Source organism: Schistocerca nitens, chromosome 6, assembly GCF_023898315.1.
Source record: "Schistocerca nitens isolate TAMUIC-IGC-003100 chromosome 6, iqSchNite1.1, whole genome shotgun sequence".
NCBI classification, from domain to species: domain Eukaryota; kingdom Metazoa; phylum Arthropoda; class Insecta; order Orthoptera; family Acrididae; genus Schistocerca; species Schistocerca nitens.
Genome location: NC_064619.1, coordinates 37,153,458 through 37,177,245, shown reverse-complemented (window position 1 = coordinate 37,177,245; position 23,788 = coordinate 37,153,458). Strand labels below are relative to the sequence as shown.

General features: G+C 40.8%; 1 protein-coding gene across 3 annotated transcripts in view; it reads right to left on the bottom strand.

Annotated features, from left to right (window-relative positions):
• The window catches only part of LOC126262486 (voltage-dependent calcium channel subunit alpha-2/delta-3), an 823,568-nt gene that overhangs the window by 557,806 nt on the left and 241,974 nt on the right, over positions 1-23,788 (bottom strand). For all 3 annotated transcript variants that reach the window (XM_049959148.1, XM_049959149.1, XM_049959150.1), the window contains exon 3: positions 12,048-12,158. In XM_049959148.1, the coding sequence (XP_049815105.1) occupies positions 12,048-12,158 (111 nt within the window). The remainder of the gene's footprint in view (positions 1-12,047; positions 12,159-23,788) is intronic.

The following is a 23,788-nucleotide window of genomic DNA, read 5'->3' as shown; positions in this document are numbered from 1 at the left end:
GAGCACTTCATTATTGGTCATCCACCCTTATATTCCCTCTTGGCTCTTGTACATATTGTATATTACTCATCTCTCCCTATAGCTTACCTGTACTTTTCTTAGGATTTTGAACATTTTGCACCATTTTACATTGTCGAACGCTTTTTCCAGGTCGACAAATCCTATGGACGTGTCTTGATTTTTCCTTCAGTCTTGCTTCAATTATCAACCACAACACCTGAAATGCCTCTCTGGTGCCTTTACCTTTTCTAAAGCCAAACTCATCTTCATCTAGCACATCCTCAATTTTCTTTTCCATTCTTCTGTATATTATTCTTGTCAGCAACCTGGATGCATGAGCTGTTAAGCTGATTGTGTGATAATTTTCACACTTGTCAGCTCTTGCAGTCTTCAGAATTGTGTGGATGATGTTTTTCCAGAAGTCAGATGGTATGTCGCCAGACTCATACATTTTACACACCAAGTAAATAGTTGTTTTGTTGCCACTTTCCCCAATGATTTTAGAAATTCTGATGGAATTTTATTTATCCCTTCTGCCTTATTGGATCTTAAGTCCTCCAAAGCTCTATTATTCTCATTCTAATTATGGATTCTGTACCCCTTCTAAATTGATTCCTGTTTCTTTTTCCACCACATTAGACAAATCTTCCCCCTCATAGAGGCTTTCAATGTATTCTTTCCACCTACCCACTCTTTCCTTTGCATTTAACAGTGGAATTCCCATTGCACTCTTAATGTTGCCACCCTTGCTTTTAATGTCTCTGAAGGTTGTTTGGACTTTCCTGTATAATGAGTCTGTCCTTCCGACAATCATTTGTTTTTCAATTTCTTCACATTTTTCATGCAGTAATTTTGTCTTAACTTTCTTGCACTTCCTATTTATTTCATTCCTCAGCGACTTGTGTTTCTGCATTCCTGAGTTTCCCAGAACATTTTTGTACTTCCTCATTTCATTGATCAGCTGAAGTATATCTTCTGTTACCCATGGTTTCTTCACAGTTACCGTCTTTCTATCTGTGTTTTTCTTTGCAACTTCTGTGAGGGCCCTTTTTAGAGATGTCCATTCCTCTTCAACCTTACTGCCTACTGAGTTATTCCTTATTGCTGTATCTATAGCCTTAGTAAACTTCAAGCATATCTCATCATTCCTTAGTACTTTCGTATCCCACTTCTTTGTGTATTGATTCTTCCCGATTACTGTCTTAAACTTTAGCCTACTCTTCATCACTACTACATTGTGATCTGAGTCTATATCTGCTTCTGGGTATGTCTTACAATCCAGTATCTGATTTTGGAATCACCGTCTGACCATGACGTAATCTAACTGAAATCTTCCTGTATCACCCAGCCTTTTCCAAGTATACCTCCTCCTATAGTGATTCTTGAACAGAGTATGCACTATTACTAGCTGAAATTTATGAAAGAACTCAATTAGTCTTCTTCTTGTCTCATTCCTCATCCCAAGCCCACATTATCTCGTAACCTTTTCTTCTACTCCTTCCCCTACAAGTTCATTCCAGTCCGCCGTGACTATAAGATTTTCATCTTCCTTTACGTACTGAATTATTCTTCCACTATTCTCATATACCTTCTCTCTCTCTCCACCTTCAGCTTGTGACATTGGCATATTGTTGGTGTTGGTTTGATGTAGATTCTGATAAGAACAACCCTATCACTTAACTTTTCACAGTAACACACTCTTTGCCCCATCTTCCTATTCATGACGAATCCTACTCCCATTATGCCATTTTCTGCTGCTGTTGATATTACCCTATACTCATCTGTCCAGAAATGCTTGTGCTCTTTCCATTTCACTTCACTGACCCTACCTAGATCTAGATTGATCCTTTGCATTTCCCTTTTCAGATTTTCTAGTTTCCCTACCATGTTCAAGCTTATGACATTCCACGCCCCAACTCTTAGAACATCATCCTTTCGTTGATTACTGAATCTTTTTCTCATGGCCAGCTCCCCCTTGGCAGTACCCTCCTGGAGATATGAATGGGTGACTATTCTGGTGATATTTTTCTAATGGAGAGATCGTCATGACACTTTTTCAATTAGAGGCCACATGTACTGCGTGTCTTTAATGCAGTAGTTTTCATTACCTTCTGCATCCTCATGCTGTTGATCACTGCTGATTCTTCCACACTTATGGGCCATTTCCCACCCCTAGTACAAGAGAGTGCCCTGAACCTCTGTCTGCTCCTCCATCCTCTTTGATAAGGCTGTTGGCAGAATGAGGGTGACTTCTTATGCCGGAAGTCTTCGACTGCCAAAGCTGATTATTGATCAAAATTTAAGCAGTAGTGGGTTTCTAACCCAGGACTGAGGATGTTTTGATTACTATTCAAAGAGACTACCCCTAGACCACTGCTTTAAAAATTGCCTTTTGAATTTGTTAACTCATATGAGCAAGTCCTCTTAACTGACTTTCAATTGTTAACTTTAGTGGACTAGTGCTCTTTGCTAAAGTACTCATTTGTATTTTCCTAATGCAATGTGCCGTTGCTGTTCACTGACTATTCAATCTGATTATTTGCAATGATCAACGTCTGCCATTTCGTCGATCAACGATTAATGTTTAAAAACTGTCTATTGGTTGCTAAATTATGTGGGTTAGTGCCTTTAGCCAGCCCATCTGAGTTAGTGCTTGATGTAATGTGTAAGTGCAAATCAGTTTGCTGTCAAATTTAATTTACTGAGCACAGTATACCACACAGTGTAAAAAGTGATCCTGAGGGATATTTAAAGCTCATTGATCTAAGAAGTATAGTGTCTGCTTTGAGTCATTTACCTAGTTCCACCAGCTCTGTCGTTATTTAAAAGGGTTTTTGCCTAGACATAAACTATCCACGTGTACTACCACTGTGTATGTTAAGAATTTTTGGTTGTTTTGGTAAAAATAAATATTATAACAAATTGCTCGGGATACCAATATATGCATACCTGTGATGCCTTTCTTTGTGGTAGTAAAGTATTGGAAATCTAATAGTTCAGTGCTTTTCACTCAAGGATCCTTGTATCCAAGAAAACCCACTTGAAAGGTAGAAGTAGCCTAATCCCGTCCCGCTATCCTTTCACCTACTATCAGTGAAGTAACTTATGGCTAGTCTAAATAGTGTGCATGTGAGTGGGCGAGTGCATGTGGGCATGCATTGTCTGCTTTGGAACAGTCATCTACTGAACAGTGCATAAATTTTCATTTACAAAAGCACTTAGACTTACAATGGAAATCAGCAGTCGAGGCATTGTAGATATTGATAGAAGGCTACTGAAACAAGGCAATGAAAAACTGCAAGATTTCTGGCAGCACAATTAGGTTTATGAAGATTGCATAGTGTTGAAGATGAGCTATGTTTTACTGATCAGACACTAGCATATGTTCTATAGTTACCCATCATCCACCATCATGCCTTCAATTAATCTGCTAGGTATGTATTTTTCTGGAGATTTGTCATCTATTCTCTTAAAGTGAGCCACAGTTCGTCTACATGCTACATGTGCTTTACCTAAATGTTTGCAATATTGTCTAAGAAAAATGAAACCTCTTTCTTACCTAATTTATGAAACAAGTAGAATTTAAGTTTCTTGTGTCCTGGATGAACATACCATCTTATATGTGACTATGTCTGCCTTTGCAGAAGTTAAGACTGAGGTTCGTTGGAAACCAAACATGAATTTAGTAAGCTCTATGCGGAAATTCTGATGTAAATCCCATCGCTTTTCAAATGTGCTCAAAATGCACACTTTTCAGAGATTCTTTTTAAGCCAATTACAAATGCCTTCGGGTCATCTCCTAGGTTCTGATAGTAGTATTTTGGAAGCCTCTACAGCTTCATCTACCCTCCCTATAGTTGATTTGGTGTAGTTTGATCTCTGACATTTTTAGCGGGCTGGTCGCAGCAGCTGTTTTCACCTGCAGCCATTTGCACTTCAAGGTTGAGAGCTGGCAACAGTGCTACAACTAATCTTTGCACAACATCTCAAATATCGACAGAGAATCCCCTAACCAAATTCCTTGTGTACGTTTCATATATAGGCAGCTACATCAGTACCTACTTCCACTGAGGAGCACACCACTGAACTGATTAGAGTGACTCTGCAGCTTTCAAACCTATGGAGACACAACCTAGGATGTTACAGAATCATCAAATTTTAGAACAGGCCTCCTACTCAGTTCCCAACGAATACTCTGGAGTCAATTCTACTAATAATGGTCATAGCCACACTCTCTAGCTATGATGCAGAACACATCAATCAGTTTACAAATGTAATACACTTTCTGAATGAAAAGAAAGGCAGCATGCTGATATTTACACGATCGACTGTTTCATTCATTTTAAGCTGCATTTATTTATGAGGTCTATTCAAAAAATTCTGGAACTTTGCCCACAAAATTTTTCTACACTTGCCTTTAGCTTATTGTGCATGGTCTCCTTCAAAATATTATTCTCCACATTTGATACATCACTCTCAATGCCATTTCAGCTTCCGGAAGCAGTCTCGGTACGCCTCTTCCTGGATCATGTGAAGCGCCATCTGCAATTTGTTTTTCATCTCATCTATCACTGCAAATCTTTGTCCTTATAATGGTATTTTCAACTTTGGGAATACAAAGAAGTCCACACAGGCCAGGTCTCTCTTTTGCGCAATCCAGAAGCTCTTCACAGATTGCGAGGCGAAGATCTTTCTGCTTGAATCGTGAGCCATGAGATGAACTTGGTGGCAACACGATGCGTTCCAAGATGCTGCATACAGATTTCATGACATGATCCAACTAAAATGTTACATTCTTCTGCAATCTCTCAGACAGTTAGTCTCTGACTGGTATGCACAATTTTGTGGTGTTACTGACACGACAGTGTTGGTAGACGTCAAAGGATGTCCTGAATGAGGATCATCTTTATCTTCTGTCTGCCCATTTTTAAACCACTTGAACCATTCATAGCATTGAATATGGCTTAAGCATCATCACCGTAGGTTTCCTGCATTATTTGGTGTGTCTCTGTAAAGATTTTCTTGAGTTTCATGCAAAATTTAATGCAGACGAATTGCTCCTCTAACTCTGCCATCTCAAAATTTGCAAACTGTGTGACATAATGTTCCACTCTTACAGCACTGAACAATAACTAACACACATAACATCTATGAATCTTCTGGCAGTTACACATTACCGTATTTACTCGAATCTAAGCCGCACCTGAAAAATGAGACTCGAAATCAAGGAAAAAAAATTTTCCCGAATCTAAGCCGCACCTGAAATTTGAGACTCGAAATTCAAGGGGAGAGAAAAGTTTTAGGTCCCACCTCCAAATCGAAACAAAGTTCGTCTAATTTTAATATGAGACACAATTTAGGTCGAATGAATGACGATACAGCTGCAGTAGTTTGGTGTTCGAGTCGTAAGCTTAGCAGTTAAGGTTTACCAGGTAGCCATTGCTATGCGTCAGGCGCTCCGTCCGTATTTATACGGGTACCCTTCCTTTTCACGTGCTTCGTCTGGTTGGAATTGATTGCTTATTTTTCTTTGATCTGATAAGCGCTGTTTTCTTTGTTATAGGTGTTTACGTCACTCTAAGCTGAAAATGCATTACTGTACTGTGTCATGCATTGTTTGTCGCATTCTGATTGTGCGTGTTTACGGCCTGTCGCCGCTCGCGGGATGGCCTGCTTTTGTGCGCGCTACCGCCGCTTACAAAAATAAAAAATAGAGAGGAATCGTCTCATTAGCGAAACATTTGTTGTTACTTACACTATTGCTTTCTTTGATAATGATCAACAAGAACCAAATAATAGACTGCGTATGATAGATGATGTTCTGAACGAAATTTTAACGAAAATTTTTCTCCGTTAGAAAATCTTTGCAGGAGCCTCTTTAGTACATTACATTCTGCACAGAAATTAAGAGTCATCTTAGATTTAAAAATCTAGTCAATTGCTGTGCATCATTTCTGACTGTATCACTATTAGGCATAAGAATAATACGAATATAAACATTACATGATATGTATATTCTTCCGCGTTTGCTGTTGTCTCACTCTAGTTTCGTAGTTTATTAGGCAGACAGGATTTAAATGAGATAGTAGCAAACACGAAACAATACATGGCAAAATGTTTATATTCGTATTATTCTTGTGGTGAAGAGAATACTGCATGTGATTCACAATTCATAAAAGTTCCTATTAGCAACCATCTCTTCTCACAGGTAGGAAAAAATTCAGAACGCAGAGTAGGCCATATTGACAAACATCCCAAACAGTCTTGCCAGTCGCATTTTTGTAGTACATTGAAATGCAGCTACATTCGAAGATCAACAATACGGAATTTGTATTTACTTCGTTGGATAATGTACCAAAATGCAGTGGTCGAAACTCGGGGCGGAGGAAAAAGGCTCGTCTTCAACCTTTTTTTTTTTTTTTTTTTTAATTTATTTACTGACGCAGAGGTTTTGGTGCCAGTATTTATCTTTGTGCCTACAAATCATGCCTTTGTAGCGCTACATATATTCGACGGCAGAAGTTAGTTGTGGCGGCACCCACCAACATTTTTCAGAACTCCCGCTTGCTTTGCACTCGATTCTAAGCCGCAGGCGGTATTTTGGATTACAAAAACCGGAAAAAAAAGTGTGGCTTAGATTCGAGTAAATACGGTAAACATAGGTGTGTGCAGGGATGCCAACCACATTTCATTCCAACAAGCCACTGGCACAAAATTATTAATGTTTGGGTATTTTTTGAACAGACCTATATTTTCATTTGATGATTCTAGTTTCACTTTTTGTTTGAAGTTAATTTTATTACCTAACTATTGACCAGCCCCCACTTTGTAGGGTAGCACGAGGTATCTATGACAGGATGACTTGTGTGCCATAATGGTAATAAATTATATACACAAACCTTACTCCTGAATTACTATATGTATTAGTGAAAACCATATCAAAATCACTGGAGTAGTTTCTGAGATTAGCCTTCTCATACACACAGAAAAACAACAAGGGATTTTAATTTGCAGTATGTAGTGATACACAGTGCACGTCACCGGGTAATTCCACAGGTAATGGCAACTGTGGTACATATTGCAATATTGCAACAACATGGGTATTCCACAATATGCATTGAACCAGTAAGACCATGTGTACGTGAACATCAATATAAAACAGGGTTCTGGTACAGGAGTTCACGGCAAAGGTAGAAATGAAACACATCATCAGAATTCTTTGTATATATATTGTGCACAAGTACAAATAGAACAAAAATGAATCAAAATTAACTACTGTGCTACAAAATAGTGCCCAGAGCTTCCACACAGCATTGTCAATGATGAGGAAGAATACTGTGAAGAACATTGCTGCTGCTGCACTTGTCGACGGACCATGTGCATTTCGTGGATGTAGACTGAACTTCAGCATCGACATTAATGATTCCTTTACCCATGGCAACGGATGGTTAACTGTAGCCATTGTACGAGGTGGTACTGGTGTTCCAGCTGTTGGTGGCCTGGAGAGTTTCGTCGATAGAGACATTATAGCCTACCGTACCCATCACGAGACTGAACATGCAAATAAAGACTTTGGCAAATCTGCTTATATGTCACCTTCCCCGTTTTCCCTTTACACCCGTAATAGACGTAAGATATCTGTAAATGAGTCTGTATTCATTTGGATTAAAGGCAAAGGTGTATGTGAATATGTAAAATTTGTTGGTGATTGTACTTTGTATTTTCATAAATAAAGTGATCTGTAGCGTAGCTGAGAACCGGACAAGGGTACATCTAGAACCTGTCGGCATAGAGTATGTAACAGCATGTTCCATGTTAAAGTTCTTATCAGTTTGACCTTTGACCCCAGCGCGCGAGGCTGTCTGACGCAATCTTGGCAGCGCGCCAGCCGCGGACTTAGCGCACAGCACAGCACAGTGTTGCCATCAATGTGTGCCACCTATGGCTGAAATGTCATGAAGATATCTGCCCAGTTTCCAAAGCACCTTCAGTTGTGGAATGAGGTTGAAGTCATGTGGATTAAGGTCTTTTGAGCAGGGTGGATAGTAGAGGATTTCCTACCTCCACCACTATACACAATTCTCAATGATGCCTGCAGTGTGGGTTCTAATCTTATCATGGAGTACGATTGCATTATCCAGCACTCCTGGATGTTTTAGCTGACATGCACATTGCTTGAGCTACCGTAGATCCTGGGGAGCGGACCGAGTGGTACTCCTCTGCCTATATCATGCCCTGTGTGCTTCAAATTGGACTATGGAATCAGAGTTTCCTCCTCTGCACGGCTATCTTTTCTTTGGCGTCTTGACTCTGTCCACCACTGTGGATTGCGTTTAGCATCTGGAGCTTTTTATACTAGCTCCGTGGACAGCCTTTATGCTGAGACTGTTGAACCTCTGCTGTCCAGGCGGCAAGCTGTCCTGCTGAGTCGTTACACTAGTCATCTGTCTTCCAAGCCTGCAGGTCACTCTTCCTCACAACTACCACTGGGAGTCCACTTCCGACAACTGCTACATTCTCTTTCCTTCCACTTTCCTATGACTTTCTTGACAAATGGGGGTACGGCATCACCTTGCTTTGTCCCCGGACCTGCCTGCTCTGTGACCTGTGACAGCTTCCCAAGGATAGCACGCACACACCCCCCACCCCCCACCCCCACCCCCACCCCCATCCCCGTTTGTAGTTTATCATCGGGCATCGGTTTTTTACCCTTCCCTAAGCCACAGAATGGGAGCTTACGACCGTAGCAGTTTTGCACCCTAAAATCATAACAAAAAAGAAGAGCTACCATAGAAAGTTGTGTTAGTACTGGGCATTCATGGTGTGGCTGTCCCTAATTGAGTGACACTCCAGAACATTGTGGCTGTCATATGCTAGAATGAGCATGACCTTCATGTGTGATGGACTTTGTCACACCTTGTATCATCATGATGACCCTAGATAATGTCATTCTGCTGATTGTGTCTTCAGATTTGGTTCATACACTCGTACCCAGGTTTCATCAATTGCAGTAATGCAATTGAGCATGACATTGCCTCCCCACTCAAATCATTCTAGGTTGATATGCCTAGTATTGTATCATGTCCCCTTCTCCACCTTTGTTAACTGATGCGGTACCCCTTTTGAACACTTCTTGTGCACCTTCAAGTCCTGCCATAAAATACAGAACATTGCCATCAACATATTCATATGTGTCATTAATTCCTGCACAGTCCACTGTCAGTCCTAAGTTAAAGACTGTCCAATAACAGTCACAGACAGATCAGTACAGATAAATGTGGGTTACCCACCTCGCGGCAAGTCTGTCATTGGTGTGCCTCCATGTTGGAATGCCCCCACTCGAGAAGCAACCCTTTATTAGGGCAATGTCCTATCACCCACATCAGCTCGTAGTTCTGCACTACACTGTGCAGCATTTCTGCCAGTGAGAAATGCAATTTTCATATACGTTTGCTGTTCCTTTCTGCTTGTATCCATCTCGTTACATGGCAAAGCTCATACTCAGTGTTTCAGGAACTGATACCAAGTCATTCTCGCATGAGGTCACAATCTGTTGGTTGATTTTGGTACTGCTTGCCGACGGCTTTTGAATGTATTTACAGTGATTATGGTGATGCCACATGTTCACAAAATGTACTATTGTTGCTGTAACTTACAGAATGACCCTTGTTTTTAGGACTGTTACTTTTGCTTTTGAATGCGATAAACTTCATAAAATAGTAAATTTACCTTAACCTGGTTGTCAGCATTTTCCACTGTTTACAGAACTGTGTAGAAGGTGTTCTATAGCAGGCAGCACAGAATACCCTTATGACATCTGTGCAGTGAGCTCATTCAGTGAAGAACTGCTCCCTAATACAGTGCTATAAGACATTAGTGTGTGAAAGCAATAAGACAAAGTCAACTTATCATGGTTTCATCTCCAAAGTCTGCAGACTGTAAGCTTAATAGATACATCATGTTCACGAATGACAGAACACCTCAAACGACTATAGATAGGACCTTCATATTTACAGGACAGGTACATTAGCATGTTTGGCAGAAATGATTAGCATTTGTCACCTCAGTTCAGCATGTGTCCTGTGACCTAGTAGGCACAGGGTCCACCACAGGCCCTGATGACTTGCTGCACGTGTGATGGCATTGACTTGCCTAAGGCCTGATGGCATCCTGTAGTATAGCCATCCATGCTACATCCACCTGGTTCCAAAGTTAATCTGTGGAGGTTGGCAGTGGGTCACAGCACTGCTCCTGTCATTTCACCAAACCCACACATTTTCAATTGGCAACAAGTCATGTGATCTGGCAGGCCAGGGCAAAAGACTGGCATCCTGTGAAACCAAGAAGGCATGTCTTCGAGCAGCAACATGTAATTGTGCATTGTCTTGCTGAAAAATGACACCTGGAGTGTTGTGCAGAAAGGATACAGCTATGGGTCGCAGGATGTCATTCATTTGTAACGTCACACTGGTCATTTGTGGTTGTCTCCAATAGCCCTGAGTTGTTGCTGTATGTCTCGTGCAAATGCAGTTACTGTAATGCTGCTCCCCCAGTCTGCAGAAAACCAAAATGCAGACGTAATTTTCAAACAAACAGAACCTGGATTCATCTGAAAACACTATCTGATACCACCCCTGCCCCCAGTGGTGTTGTTCCAAACACCATTGCCATCTAGCATGTTTGTCAAAGACAGGCAGAGAAGTGGATGATGCGCATGTAACCCATGACATAATAAACAATGACAGACTGTCGCCCCTAATAGTGTATGATGTGTTACACTGTTCCAATGTTGCGCCAGAGCTGAGCAGGATGCAGATCCGGCATGCGATGCCATCTGAATGAGGTATCAATCTCCTCAGGGTTTGGGCTGAGTGGTGCAACCTGACACGTCATCGTTTTCTACAGTTTTCCCTGAACCACTCTGTACACTCTTGCTGCACTGCCGAAACACATTGTCACACACGTGCAGCAACTGTTCAGATGGATGCATCACATTCTCTTATACCAATAATGAGCCCTTTCTGAGACTCACTCATTTGACGGTGCAGTTTTCACTTACATCTGCAAGGAACCCTGCAGGTCTGCTCAAGTCACACAGGTCCATTACCTTCAGTTTATGGTGACAACGAGGGCTGCAGGCACATTTTACCGGTAGGTGGTGTTGCACTATTATGTCACTCTCAACCTTGAACCTGCGGACCGACATGGTTCAAATGCTAACCATTTCTGCAGGACATAATACGGTACATGTCTCGTGAATATGAACGTCGTATCTCTAGTTGCTTAAGGTGTTTTGTTTTTTTTTTTCTGAACATAAGGGTACATCAATAACAGGATATCTTTTCAACACTGTCCATCACTCTGTGAATCCAGATGACACCAGACATCTTAATTTGAATGTTGGTCACATTCTGCATCCAGTGGTAACTGTGCCTTTTAATTTCAACATGAAGAATTAGTCCCATGGACAGTGAATAATGAATACTCATTGTATTTCTTCCCATATTTTGTTGTCATTTTTCTAAATATTGCATTACACATGCGAAATACTGAAATTAATAATTATCTTCCCTCTTTTGGTATGGAATGTGGAAGGTTTTAATACGAGGAGAAGTGTGTCGCCACTGTCTCAGGCTCAATGTCAGTATCAGACAGCACTTCTCCACACTAGTTACAGGAAATAGATGAAGTATACCTCGGTGTTTCCAAATTCTACTTTTACAGACACACATACACGACTAGAATATTGCTCAAGTGTGTGGGACCGATGCCAGATAGGATTCAAGGGGGATATAGAATGTATAAAAAGAGCAGACAAGCCAGGAAAAATAAATATCTGTTGAAATTTTAAAAATCAATGACAGAAATAATGAGGGAATAGAAAAAGAAAGTAGTGTAAAGCAGAAACTGTCCTAAAATGAGGATAAATGGGTGGGATAGAAAGTTTCCTTGCATAAAATACTGTGGTGGGCTGGAATCATAATCTACCAAAAATCATTTAATGACAGTATAAAGTGATACAGCCACCAAAACAAAAAGAGGTTTACCTTTATAGCGCTGATCTTAGATTCAGTCATGTTGCGTATGTTGTCAGCAATTTTCTCCAGCAGTTTCTCACCATCCACTGCTCGCACCTCACCACTCTCCTTGTTGTAGCTCTGAAAGAAATAAACAGAAAACTTTTTAAAGATAAGTACTTGAAAGCAATGCAAACAATATGGAAGAGTATTTCTGAACATAGATGAAGATACCACAAATAATACAAATCTTTCTAACGGATCTTCTGCCAACTGAAACATTCAAGTACCTGAATCAATCAGACCTAAGGCTTCACTCCCCTAGAGCCTCTCATCAAAGACAATCAGATGTAGCACACACTTTCAATATTTATCTTTTTAATTGGTTACAAGAAAATTGGATTCAATATGGATAGCTCAGAAGATAAAGCAAACAAAAATTCTCTAAATGACACACACAAAATTTCGTGAAATTGAGCAATCTACTACATCTCTCTCTCATATAATACAATCCGGCATTGTACCACAAGAATTAAAATACTTGAGGATTGCGGTTAATTGTTATATTCTGCAAGACAAAGAAAACCCGTAACGGTAAGGCTCAAGAATTTTTTTGTACCATGCCTCAAAACAGCATCAGCTATGACATGGCTAAATGTGAATACAACTGTCACCATCCTCTATCCTAGTGATTTCCGTATTTTAAGGTTTAATATCCAGTGTCTTGAGAAGTAAATGTTTTGATTTGATTTGATTTATTATTGGTCCTGTAGATCACACAATTTGTACAGCAAAGCACATCATGATATAGGACAAGTCAATTTGAAAAATTATGTTAAGATGGTATATGACGAGAGATGACAGTAGTGGTACATAACTCACATAGCAGAATACATATAGGATATATAGACAAAATATAAAAAAGGTGGTGTGCGATGAGAGATGACGGTGGTGCATACTGAACATAGCAGAATACATATAAGAGATACAGACAGAATATAGGTAAACATCTACAAATGAATAAACAGCTTATTGCAAGTAATTAAAATTTTGTATCAAGAAATTCATGTACGGAACAGAAACAGTGATTTAGTAGCAATTCCTTTAGTTTAATTCTCATTATTTTTGGGTTTTTGCTTGTTTTTATGTCTGTTGGGAGGTGGTTGTATATTTTAATGCCCATACATTTAACCCCATTCGCATATAATTTTGTATTGTGGGCTATAATTTGTAATTGTGTTTTGTTTCTGGTGTCGTGTGTGGCGGTCTGCATTTCTGTCGAGGGCGTCCAAGTGCAGTACTGTAAAACAAGCTAGTTCCAATATATAGAGGCATGGCAGTGGCAGGATTTTTAGCTGTTGAAATAGTGGTTTACAGTGTTCAGTTCCTTTTTACATTTCATTATTCTTACTACTTGTTTTTGTAACTTGAAAATTGTGAGAGAATCAGAGCTCTTTCCCCAGAAGATTAGGCCATAGCTCAAGACAAACTCAAACAGGGCATGATACACCAGCTTCAAGGTATCTACACTGGCTCTGTCTTTTAATGATCGTAATAGATGGCATGTTTTATTAAGCTTTTGTGACAATGCCTCAATATGTGGTTTCCAATTTAGTGTGTTACTGATGGTAAGTCCAAGAAATTTGGTGTCCTGCCTGTTCGTAATGTCATCTTTGCCGATAACTATAACTGCATTGAAGGGGGTTAGATTTTGTCCAGTATGGAAGTTCATACTTACAGTTCATTGAGTATTTATGAGTAGTCTATTTGCTTCAAACCACGATTGTAAATGACAAGTAGTTTCATTAACTGCATCTTGCAATGTGTCACCTCTATTGGTTATCAGGATATGTGTCGTCTGCATACAGAAAGGAGCTGCCATTTGATGTCTTGTTAAGGATGCCAATATTGATTGTATGTGTATCACGTAGCATCGGTGCAGGGATCTATAAAAGTTCTGAATTTTGCTAGGCCTAATGTTAACCGTATCAAGTTAGCTCGTCAGTTTTGTAAGGGTACCAAATGCGGTGGAATTTGTATTTTTCTCAAATCTAACGTGGGATATAAAATGAGGCAAGAGACAGAAGCTCTGGATATTGAAAAGCATTTATGGATAACATATAAGGTCAGTTCAAAAAAATTCGGAACTTTATCAACAAAATTTTTCTACGCTAACTTTCACTTATTGTGCTTGAACTCCACAATTGCGACACCGCTCCCAATGTCGTTTCCACGTCCGTAAGCAGTCTTGGTACGGCTCTTGCTGGATCGCGCGAAGTGCCGTCTGCTAATTTTCTTCTTTGTCGTCTGTAGTTGCAAATCTTCGTCCTTTCAATGGGTTTTTTTCAATTTTGGAAATAAAAAAAGTCTGCAGGGGTCAGGTCTGGAGAATACGGAGGGCGAGGCAGCACTGTGATTTGGTTTTTTGTGCAATAGTCACGCACCAACAGGGATGAATTGCGGGTGCGTTATCGTGATGCCCCTTTCCTCCTCACATTTTCTTGCGGAACCATCGTTTAACAGTTTGTGCCTCTGGCACAAATTCACGATGAACTAATCCTTCAAAGTCAAAGGATCATCTGTAACTTCCGTCAGGCCGTTTTTAAATCTTATAAACCATTCGTAACACCAACTAAGGCTTAAGCACTCATCACCGTTAGTAGGCTTGCTCCATCATTTGATGTGTGTCTGTAAAGGTTTTCTCGAGTTTCACGTAAAATTTAACGCAGAAGCGTGGCTCCTCTAAGTCTGTCATCTCGAAATTCACAAACTGTACAACACAATATTCTACTCGATACAGCATTGAACAATAACTAACAGACATACAACAATTAAACTTCCGGCGGTTACACATTAAACACAGATGTGTGCAAGGATGCCAACCACATTTCGCTCCAACACACCATTGGCGCGAAATGACGAATGTTCCGGAATTTTTTGAACAGACCACGTTCTTTCAAATATTGATACCACAGAGATAGAAATTATTATTACTGGCTTATGGCTACCTGGCAATAATGCCTTTATCCTTATAATTATAGACATAACACTGAAAGAAAGGAATATCCTATCTTTTTAAGAAATTTTTCGGCAAAAAAATCGTGCTAGGTTTGTTGCTAATGTGTTTAATGAATCCCGGTCAGAAGTGCTTTCACAGTCAAGTACTAACAATGCTCATGATGTTTTCTCTTCAATATTCCCATCCAGTTTTGAAATGTGTTTTACTAAGAAACTGACTAGAGCCCATTTATGTCGGATCGCTAAACCTACATCGTGGACTTCGTCATGCAATAAGATTTCCCGTAGAAATTTAAAAATGCCCAGTTCTCAAATGAAAAGATCCACAGATGCCAAGTTTATAGAATACCTAAAGACTAATAGGAAAATGTATCGACAGGTAATTGCAACGGCAAAACTTCTTAGAAGTGGTAACATAATCAGAACGTTAGGCAAAAATTAAAAATCTAAAAAGCAAAACAGGGAAGATATTACGAGCAGGAACTTACTCTTAGAAATGCTGCAATGTTGGCAAAAGAGACCTGCCAAATTACATAAATGATTACTTTATATAAATGCTTCTCGAACACTTAGCTTAAATTTCACAAATCAGGACAAACGTACGATATTGTGGCCAAGTACAATGCTTCAGAGAAGTCTGTGGAAGGTTCTGCTAACCCGGCGAGGAAACATTCGAGGAAGCACGTGTCACGAATTGCGGCAGTCATCGAAAGGGTTCACGCGCTGATTTCGGAGGACCCGGGGAAGTCGATGAGGAAACTGGCGTCAATATTGAATGTCAGCGAGCGAACAATGCGTCGGATGGCAGGAGAAGGACCTCATACGAACCAAGTGGTCCAAAACTGGCTCTCGGGTAACATTGACTTATTCTGGTTAAGAGAGTTCTGGCCCGCGAATAGCTCGGATTTGAACATCCTCGACTACTATGCTAGGAGCGTAGTCGAAAGAGTTACCAATAAGACGAGGCACCGTAATGTTGCATCTCTGCGCACCGCTATCGAAGCAGCATTCGCAAACATGGACAGCATTGTTTTAAAGGAGTGTGCAATCGCTTCAGAACGAGATTAAAGGCGGTCATTGCTGCGGAAGGGCGTTACGTCGAGTAATGTTACTCTTGAAAGATACCACTACTCATATGTAACCTGTTTACAGAGTTTTTCCGTAAGAGAAGGCAAAAGTTTAACAGGACGTAGAGGATGCTCCACTGGACAATTTTAGGGTAGGGAACCTGAGTCGGAGAAGGAGATAATAAAAATAAAATAAAATTACTGTGTGCTTTTTTTATTTACATTAGTTACAATTAACTGCAAATACCGTCACTTACATAATGAACGCACTATTTATACTCTATCTCACAAAATGTGCTGGAACTGACAGCCAACAACGTAAATGCAAGGATAACAACGTCGAACAATATTCTGACGCACCCTGACAAATATTCCTGGTCATACAGGCAGCGACAATTCTGGTAACTAATTCCACCTCCGTATCTACTAAGACCTCACACATAAATGACCTTAGATATCTCCGTAGGAAACAATGAGACCATCTTAACCAACAGTACACAGGTAGCCAATGTATTTAACAATCACTTCTTAAATGTAGGAGAAAAAAACTGTTGAGAATAGTTCAAAAGAAAAAGCCAGGCAGTACATGGATGAGTCAGTTTTGAAAAATTTTAGTCAGATTAAGCTTCATCTAACAACCTCTTGTGAAATAAGGAAAATTATTAAATCTTTGAAAAATAAATGTTCTGTTGGAGTAGATGACATCTCTAAAAAGTTATTAAAACAATGTGGAGCAATTACAGCTGATGTTTTGAGTCACATATGTAATGCATCACTGACTCAGGGTATTTTTCCAGACAGGTTAAAATATGCCATTGTCAGGCGTCTCTACAAAAAGGGGGCAACCACAGATGTCAATAATTACTGGCCAGTATCCTTGCTTACAGCATTTTCAAAAATCTTTGAGAAAGTAATGTACTCAAGAGTGGTTAGCCATCTCAACAGTAATGGGATACTTAGTAAATCACAGTTCGGATTTCAGAAATGCTGTTCCACTGAGACAGCAATATACAATTTCACTGCCCACATAGTAGTCTTTAAATAGTAAAATGTCACCAGTAGGAATATTCTGTGACTTATCGAAAGCATTTGAGTGTGTGAACCATGTCATTAAATTACAGAAATTACAATTCTATGGTATAAGTGGAACAGCATATGAGTGGTTTAAGTCATACGAGGCGTGGCTAGAAAAACACCGGACTAGTACTGGTGAAACAATAAAACGAATGCAATAAGGCTGAAAGTCGCGTGGCCTGTCACGTGACTCTCCCTCCGCCTACTGCTCGAGTTTCATCTGCCTCCTGCACTCAGTCTGCCCGTGGCGTCTGTTTTAAGTAGTTGACGTTTTGTCTGTGCGTCGGAAAATGTTGAGTGTACAGAGAGAACAGCGTGTTAACATCAAATTTTGTTTCAAACTAGGAAAATCTGCAAGTGAAACGTTTGTAATGTTACAACAAGTGTACGGCGATGATTGTTTATCGCGAACACAAGTGTTGAGTGGTTTAAACGATTTAAAGATGGCCGCGAAGACACTCGCACTGGCAGACCATTCTCAGCAAAAACTGATGCAAACATTGAAAAAATCGGTAAACTTGTTCGACACTTTCCTTGTCAACTCCTGTTAACTTAGACACTGCTCTGATTGTTAAACGGCAATCTTGTCGAACAAGTTTACCGATTTTTTCAATGTTTGCATCAGTTTTTGCTGACAATGGTCTGCCAGTGCGAGTGTCATCACTGGTGTCTTCGCGGCCATCTTTAAATCGTTTAAACCACTCAAACACTTGTGTTCGCGATAAACAATCATCGCCGTACACTTGTTGTAACATTACAAACGTTTCACTTGCAGATTTTCCTAGTTTGAAACGAAATTTGATGTGAACACGCTGTTCTTTCTGTACACTCAACATTTTCCGACGCACAGACAAAACGTCAACTACTTAAAACAGACGCCACGGGCAGACTGAGTGCAGGAGGCAGATGAAACTCGAGCAGTAGGCGGAGCGATAGTCACGTGACAGGCCACGCGACTTTCAGCCTTATTGCATTCGTTTTATTGTTTCACCAGTACTAGTCCGGTTTTTTTCTAGCCACACCTCGTATCTACAGAACATGAAGCAAAAAGTCTCTTTATATGCTTCAAATGATTCAAAGGAGTTTGCCACTTCATCTAACTGGGGTGAAATTACATTAGGTGTTCCACATGGTTCGATCATGGGACCCCTCTTGTTCTTGATATATGTGAATGACCTCCCTTTTTATGTGAAACAAGATGCTGAACTGACACTGTTTGCTGATGATACAAGCTTAATTATTAATCCAGAAAAAGAAGGTCCGATAGGAAATGATACAAATAAGGTCTTTGGAAAAGTTATTAATTGGTTTTCTGCGAACGGGCTTGCACTGAACTTTGAAAAAACACAGTACATCCAATTTTCTGCTGCAAAAAGTACACTTCCTTCAATAAACATAACACATCAAAAGAAGTCAGTAGCCAGGGTAGAGCATACTAAGTTTTTGGGTGTACATATCGATGAGAACCTTAATTGGAAAAGTCATATTTTGGATCTCCTAAAGCAACTAGGTTCAGCAACTTCTGCAATCAGAACAGTATCCAGTTTTGAGGATGTAGAAGTTGGTAAGCTAACATACTTTGCATACTTCCACTCTCTGATGTCATACGGAACAATATTCTGGGGCAACTCAACACTTAGGCAAAAGGTATTCACTGGTCAAAAGAAAGTAGTTAGAATAATGTAAGGGGTTCATAGTCGCACATCTTGTAGGCATCTGTTTAAAAGGTTAGGAATTCTTGCAACTGCATCACAGTACATTCACTCAGTAATGAAATTTTTTCTCAACAACATGGACCAGTTTAAAATCAACAGCGACATTCATGATTACAATACCAGAAAAAAGAAAGATCTACACTATCCTTTACTTAACCTATCTTTGGAACAGAAAGGGGTAGAATATTCTGCTATAAAACTTTTTGATAAATTACCAGATAAAATAAAATGTCTGGCAGACAGCAGTAATAGTTTCAAAAACAAATTGAAATCATACCTCCTTGACAACTCTTCTATACCAAAGATGAATTCTTGAATATTAGTAAATAAATCTGGAGATATAATATATGCATTTTGTGCCATTTAAGGGAATGGGAAAGATAACAGAAATATTTAGGTATAACACTATAATGTAAAAAGAAAAAAAAATAAACTTGTTTCCTGTGCGAATTTCTTGTGCATTTGACATGTTCCACATCATAACGGTTTTTCCGTGCTATTGATCAATGGAACACGTAACTAACTAACTCAATGGGATTCAGGTCAGGTGTTCTCGCAGGCCATGGAATAGGACCTCCCTTCCAATCAGGTGCCAAGGAAGTACAACACTGCTATGGTTGTGGGCATCCACACTGAAGTGAAAGGCACGTTCTCCAACAACTCAGGTAGAACTCTTTGCCCGAACCTCAAGTACAGGTGATCATTCAGACGGCATCATGACGTCCTAGTAATCAGGCTCGTCCTTCTTTTTTCCTTGCGGGAAATAAAGAATGTACATGTAAATAAACAGCACAATACGTGTAAACTTGTACGCATGTAAGTTGTAAATAAGCTGGAAAACAGTAATCCTAGACAAAGCGGTAGAGAAGATTACTTGGCTTCTTGGCTTCTCCGACCCCAGGTTCCATACCTCAAATTATTCAGTGGAGCATTCTCTGTGTCCTGTTACATTTTTGCACCCTATAGCGGGAACACCCTGTATGCTAAGACAGATGCATTCTTCTGTTTATTATCCTTAAAACATTGTGCTTTATTTTTGGGTAAGGGGTACGTTTCATTCTCTTTTCATGGAGTATTTATTATTTTGGATGTTACCGCCTATTTCTCATCGATACCCATTTCACTGTAGATCCTCTGAAAATAACAAAGCACCAAAACGTGTTAAGTGGAATAAAGTCAATAAAATACTGTGGTTAAGACAAATAATGGTTGTTATTGTAGGGACTGTATCCGACATTACTACACACACTCATCTGGATATTATGGTTATGCTCTTTCAGTCGGTGCCCTCGTGGAGTCGTCACTCTGGTGTAATTGACATTTACGAACCGTAACATCCATAACAATATACGGTCTGCTGGAACTGAAACGTATTCTCGGCATGAAAGAATTTAAAGTCATCATGACAGAGGCATTCTCTTCGTCTACGTCTACGTGATTACTCTGCTATTCACAATTAAATGCCTGTCAGAGGGTTCAATGAACCACCTTCAAGCTGACTCTCTACCGATCCACTCTCGAACGGCACGCGGGAAAAACGAGCACTTAAATTTTTCTGCGCGAACCCTGATTTCTCTCATTTTATCGTGATGATCATTTCTCCCTATGTAGGTGGGTGCCAACAGAATATTTTCGCAACGCAAAACGCCGTTGTGGTCTGTGACACTATCTCCCCTATCTCGCGATAATACAAAACGAGCTGCCCTTCTTTGTACTTTTTCGATGTCATCCTTCAGTCCCACCTGATGCGGATCCCACACCGCACAGCAATACTACAGAATAGGGCGGGCAAGCGTGGTGTTGGTTCAAATGGCTCTGAGCACTTCTGAGGTCATTAGTCCCCTAGAACTTAGAACTACTTAAACCTAACTAACCTAAGGACACCACACACATTCATGCCCGAGGCAGGATTCGATCCTGCGACCGTACCGGTCGCGCGGTTCCAGACTGTAGCGCCTAGAACCGCTCGGCCACTCCGGCCGGCAAGCGTGGTGTAAGCAGTCTCTTTAGTAGACCTGTTGCACCTTCTAAGTGTTCTGCCAATGAATCGCAGTCTTTGGTTTGCTCTACCCACAATATTATCTATGTCATCGTTCCAATTTAGGTTATTTGTAATCGCTAAGTATTTAGTTGAATTTACAGCCTTCAGATTTGTGTGACTTAGCGCGTAATCGGAATGTAGCTGATTTCTTTTAGTACTCATGTGAATAACGTCACACTTTTCCTTATTCAGGGTCAATTGCCACTTTTCGCACCATACAGATATCTTATCTAAATTATTTTGCAAGTCGACTTTACAAGACGGTAAATGACAGCATCATCCGCAAACAATCTAAGACGGCTACTCAGATTGTCCCCTATGTCGTTAATGTAGATCAGGAACAATAGAGGGCATGAATCACTTCCTTGGGGAACGCCGGATATTTCTGTTTAACTCGATGAATTTCCGTCTATTACAACGAACTGTGACCTTTCTGACAGGAAATCACGAATCCAGTCGCACAACTGAGGCGATACTCCGTAGGCACGCAGTTTGGTTTGAAGACGCTTGTGAGCAACTGTGTTAACAGCCTTCTGGAAATCTAAAAATATGGAATCAATATGACATCCCCTGTCAATAGCACTTACTACTTCTCTTCTGTGTTGAATAATTTATGTATACTTCAACACTTGGAAGGGGTTGTGAGAGCTTAAAATTATTTGCGTACTGACGTATAGCAGCAGCTAGAGGTGGTCGTTTGTGAACGTATGGGTCCAAAGGAACGGCTCACTAATGTGAACGGAAGGACCGAGAAACGACTTCTAATGAACGATCGTTCACTGTTCACTTTGGTGGCAGCCGGTGTCTTTCCCACAATGGTGCAAATAGTCATGGCCGGTCTCGCTTCCGGCTCGGTCTGGTTCTTTTTCGGGCGGGCACTCGTTCGCATTCTATTTCATTTTTAAAATAATTTTGTAACTTAGGTGAAGACTAAACTGCCTGCGATACACAGTGTTTATAAATTAGTTATACAAAAGTAATCTTTAATTATGAAAAGCGTAAATAACTTATAGAAATGTTTGATACAGCTCTGAATGCAGAATGTCAAGTTTTATTCCTGCCTAACACTGATAGTTTCCGATGATCCCGGATGGTGGCTTGCGCGAATGAGTTATTCTAATGGTCATCGTGGAGTCGTATAACAGTGCAGAACATGTGCAGTGTTGTTTGTGATTTGAAATCCGGTACTACCGTTTCGAGACAGTTCACGACTATCGCAGGCCACCACCTCAAAGACTAACTGTTTATTTCAAATGAATTCGAAGTTCCGAATAAGGACTACCATCAGCTGTAGAATGGAATGACAATGAAAATTCGATCGGGACCGGGACACGTACCCTGATTTCCCGCTTATCGCGAGCAGTCACCTTACCATTTGGCTATAAGTTTTTTTTTTTTTTTTCCCTCATGTATACCGCCACAGCGTAGTTTGGTAATTTGCTGATAGTCAGCGCTAGTCGCAAACAAGGTGATTACAGGTGCGGAGCGAGCTTTCTGTGTGTTGGAGTTCGACAAAAACAAGTGTGCTACAGCTGTTCAATGGATGTTTAGAACCAAGTACCGTAGGAAGCCACCAACAAGGAAGACCATTTACCACTGGCACAACAAATTCGTTACGACGGATAGCTTGTGCCCGGCAAAGAGAAATGGATGTCCCAGTGTGAGTGAAGTGAATGTGGAGCGCGTTCGAGAGACATTGATAAGGAGTCCAAAGAGATCGGTGAGTCATACCACTGACACCGCATTCCTTGCCCTCGCTCCTACCCTCCAATGGTCCCAATGCCTTCTCCAGAATCACCTTGACCTTTTTGCCGCATGGTGTAACCAGTGGCTCCTGAAAATCAATCCTTCCAACACCCAGGCAATCATCGTAGGTCATACCACTTGTTCCTTCTGGCTCCTCGATTTCTCCCTTACCATCTGTACCCGTCCTGTCCACCTCTCCCCCACCCTCATCTACCTTGGCCTCACCATTGAGCGTCACCTCACCTGGATCCCTCATCTCCGTTCCATCCAATCCAAAGCCCACAACCTCCTGTTCCCCACGTGGATCCTCTATGACCTCATTCCTTTTCCCCTTTCCCACATACTCTACACCTCACCCCCTGGTTGCTCCCCTCCTCTCCAACGCCCACCCTCTGCCATGTCTTCACTGTTGTGTCCCCCCTACCCTCCATCTCTACACCCTTCATCTCCTTTCCCAAGGTGGCTTCCGTCAACTCCCCCTCCCGGATGATGCCCTCTCTCCCTCCATTTATCCCTCCTATCAACTCTGATCCTCATCTCCCCCTCCTTTCCTCTCCCCAGGTTCCTTCTTCCCCCCCTTCCATCCTGTTTTTTTCCCACCTAACCTCTCTCTTCTCCCTTCTCCCCCCCCCACTCCCGAGTCCTATTGCATTCTCCTCCTCTGCCTTTCAACACTCCTTGTCGCATCTGCCCAGCCCCCCCCCCCCCCCCTCTTATGGGTCCTCGTCTTCCAACGGCTCCTTTCCCCCCTCCTCTCACTTCGATTTTTCTCTCCTTCCCCCATTTTCTTTCCGTCCATCTGTCCAGGTTCCCCCCGTCTGCCCTCAGCTGTGGTATGTCATATTTATGCCAACTTTTTAGTGCAGTGTTCAAGTGAGTGTTCAGTGTTGTATGTCTTTTCAAAGTGTTGCAAATAGAAATCATGCTGTCGCTGGCTGTGAATTTTATATCTCTTGCGAACAGAAACCAGACTGTCGCCATGTTTTTTTAATTGTCTGTCTATTATTTTAGCTGCCTGCTTCCTGTGTATTTTATTAGCATCATCAACCCTTTGTTTTATGTTTTAAGTCCCAAAGTTTCCCGCATTTTACCGTTTAAGTCACCGATTTT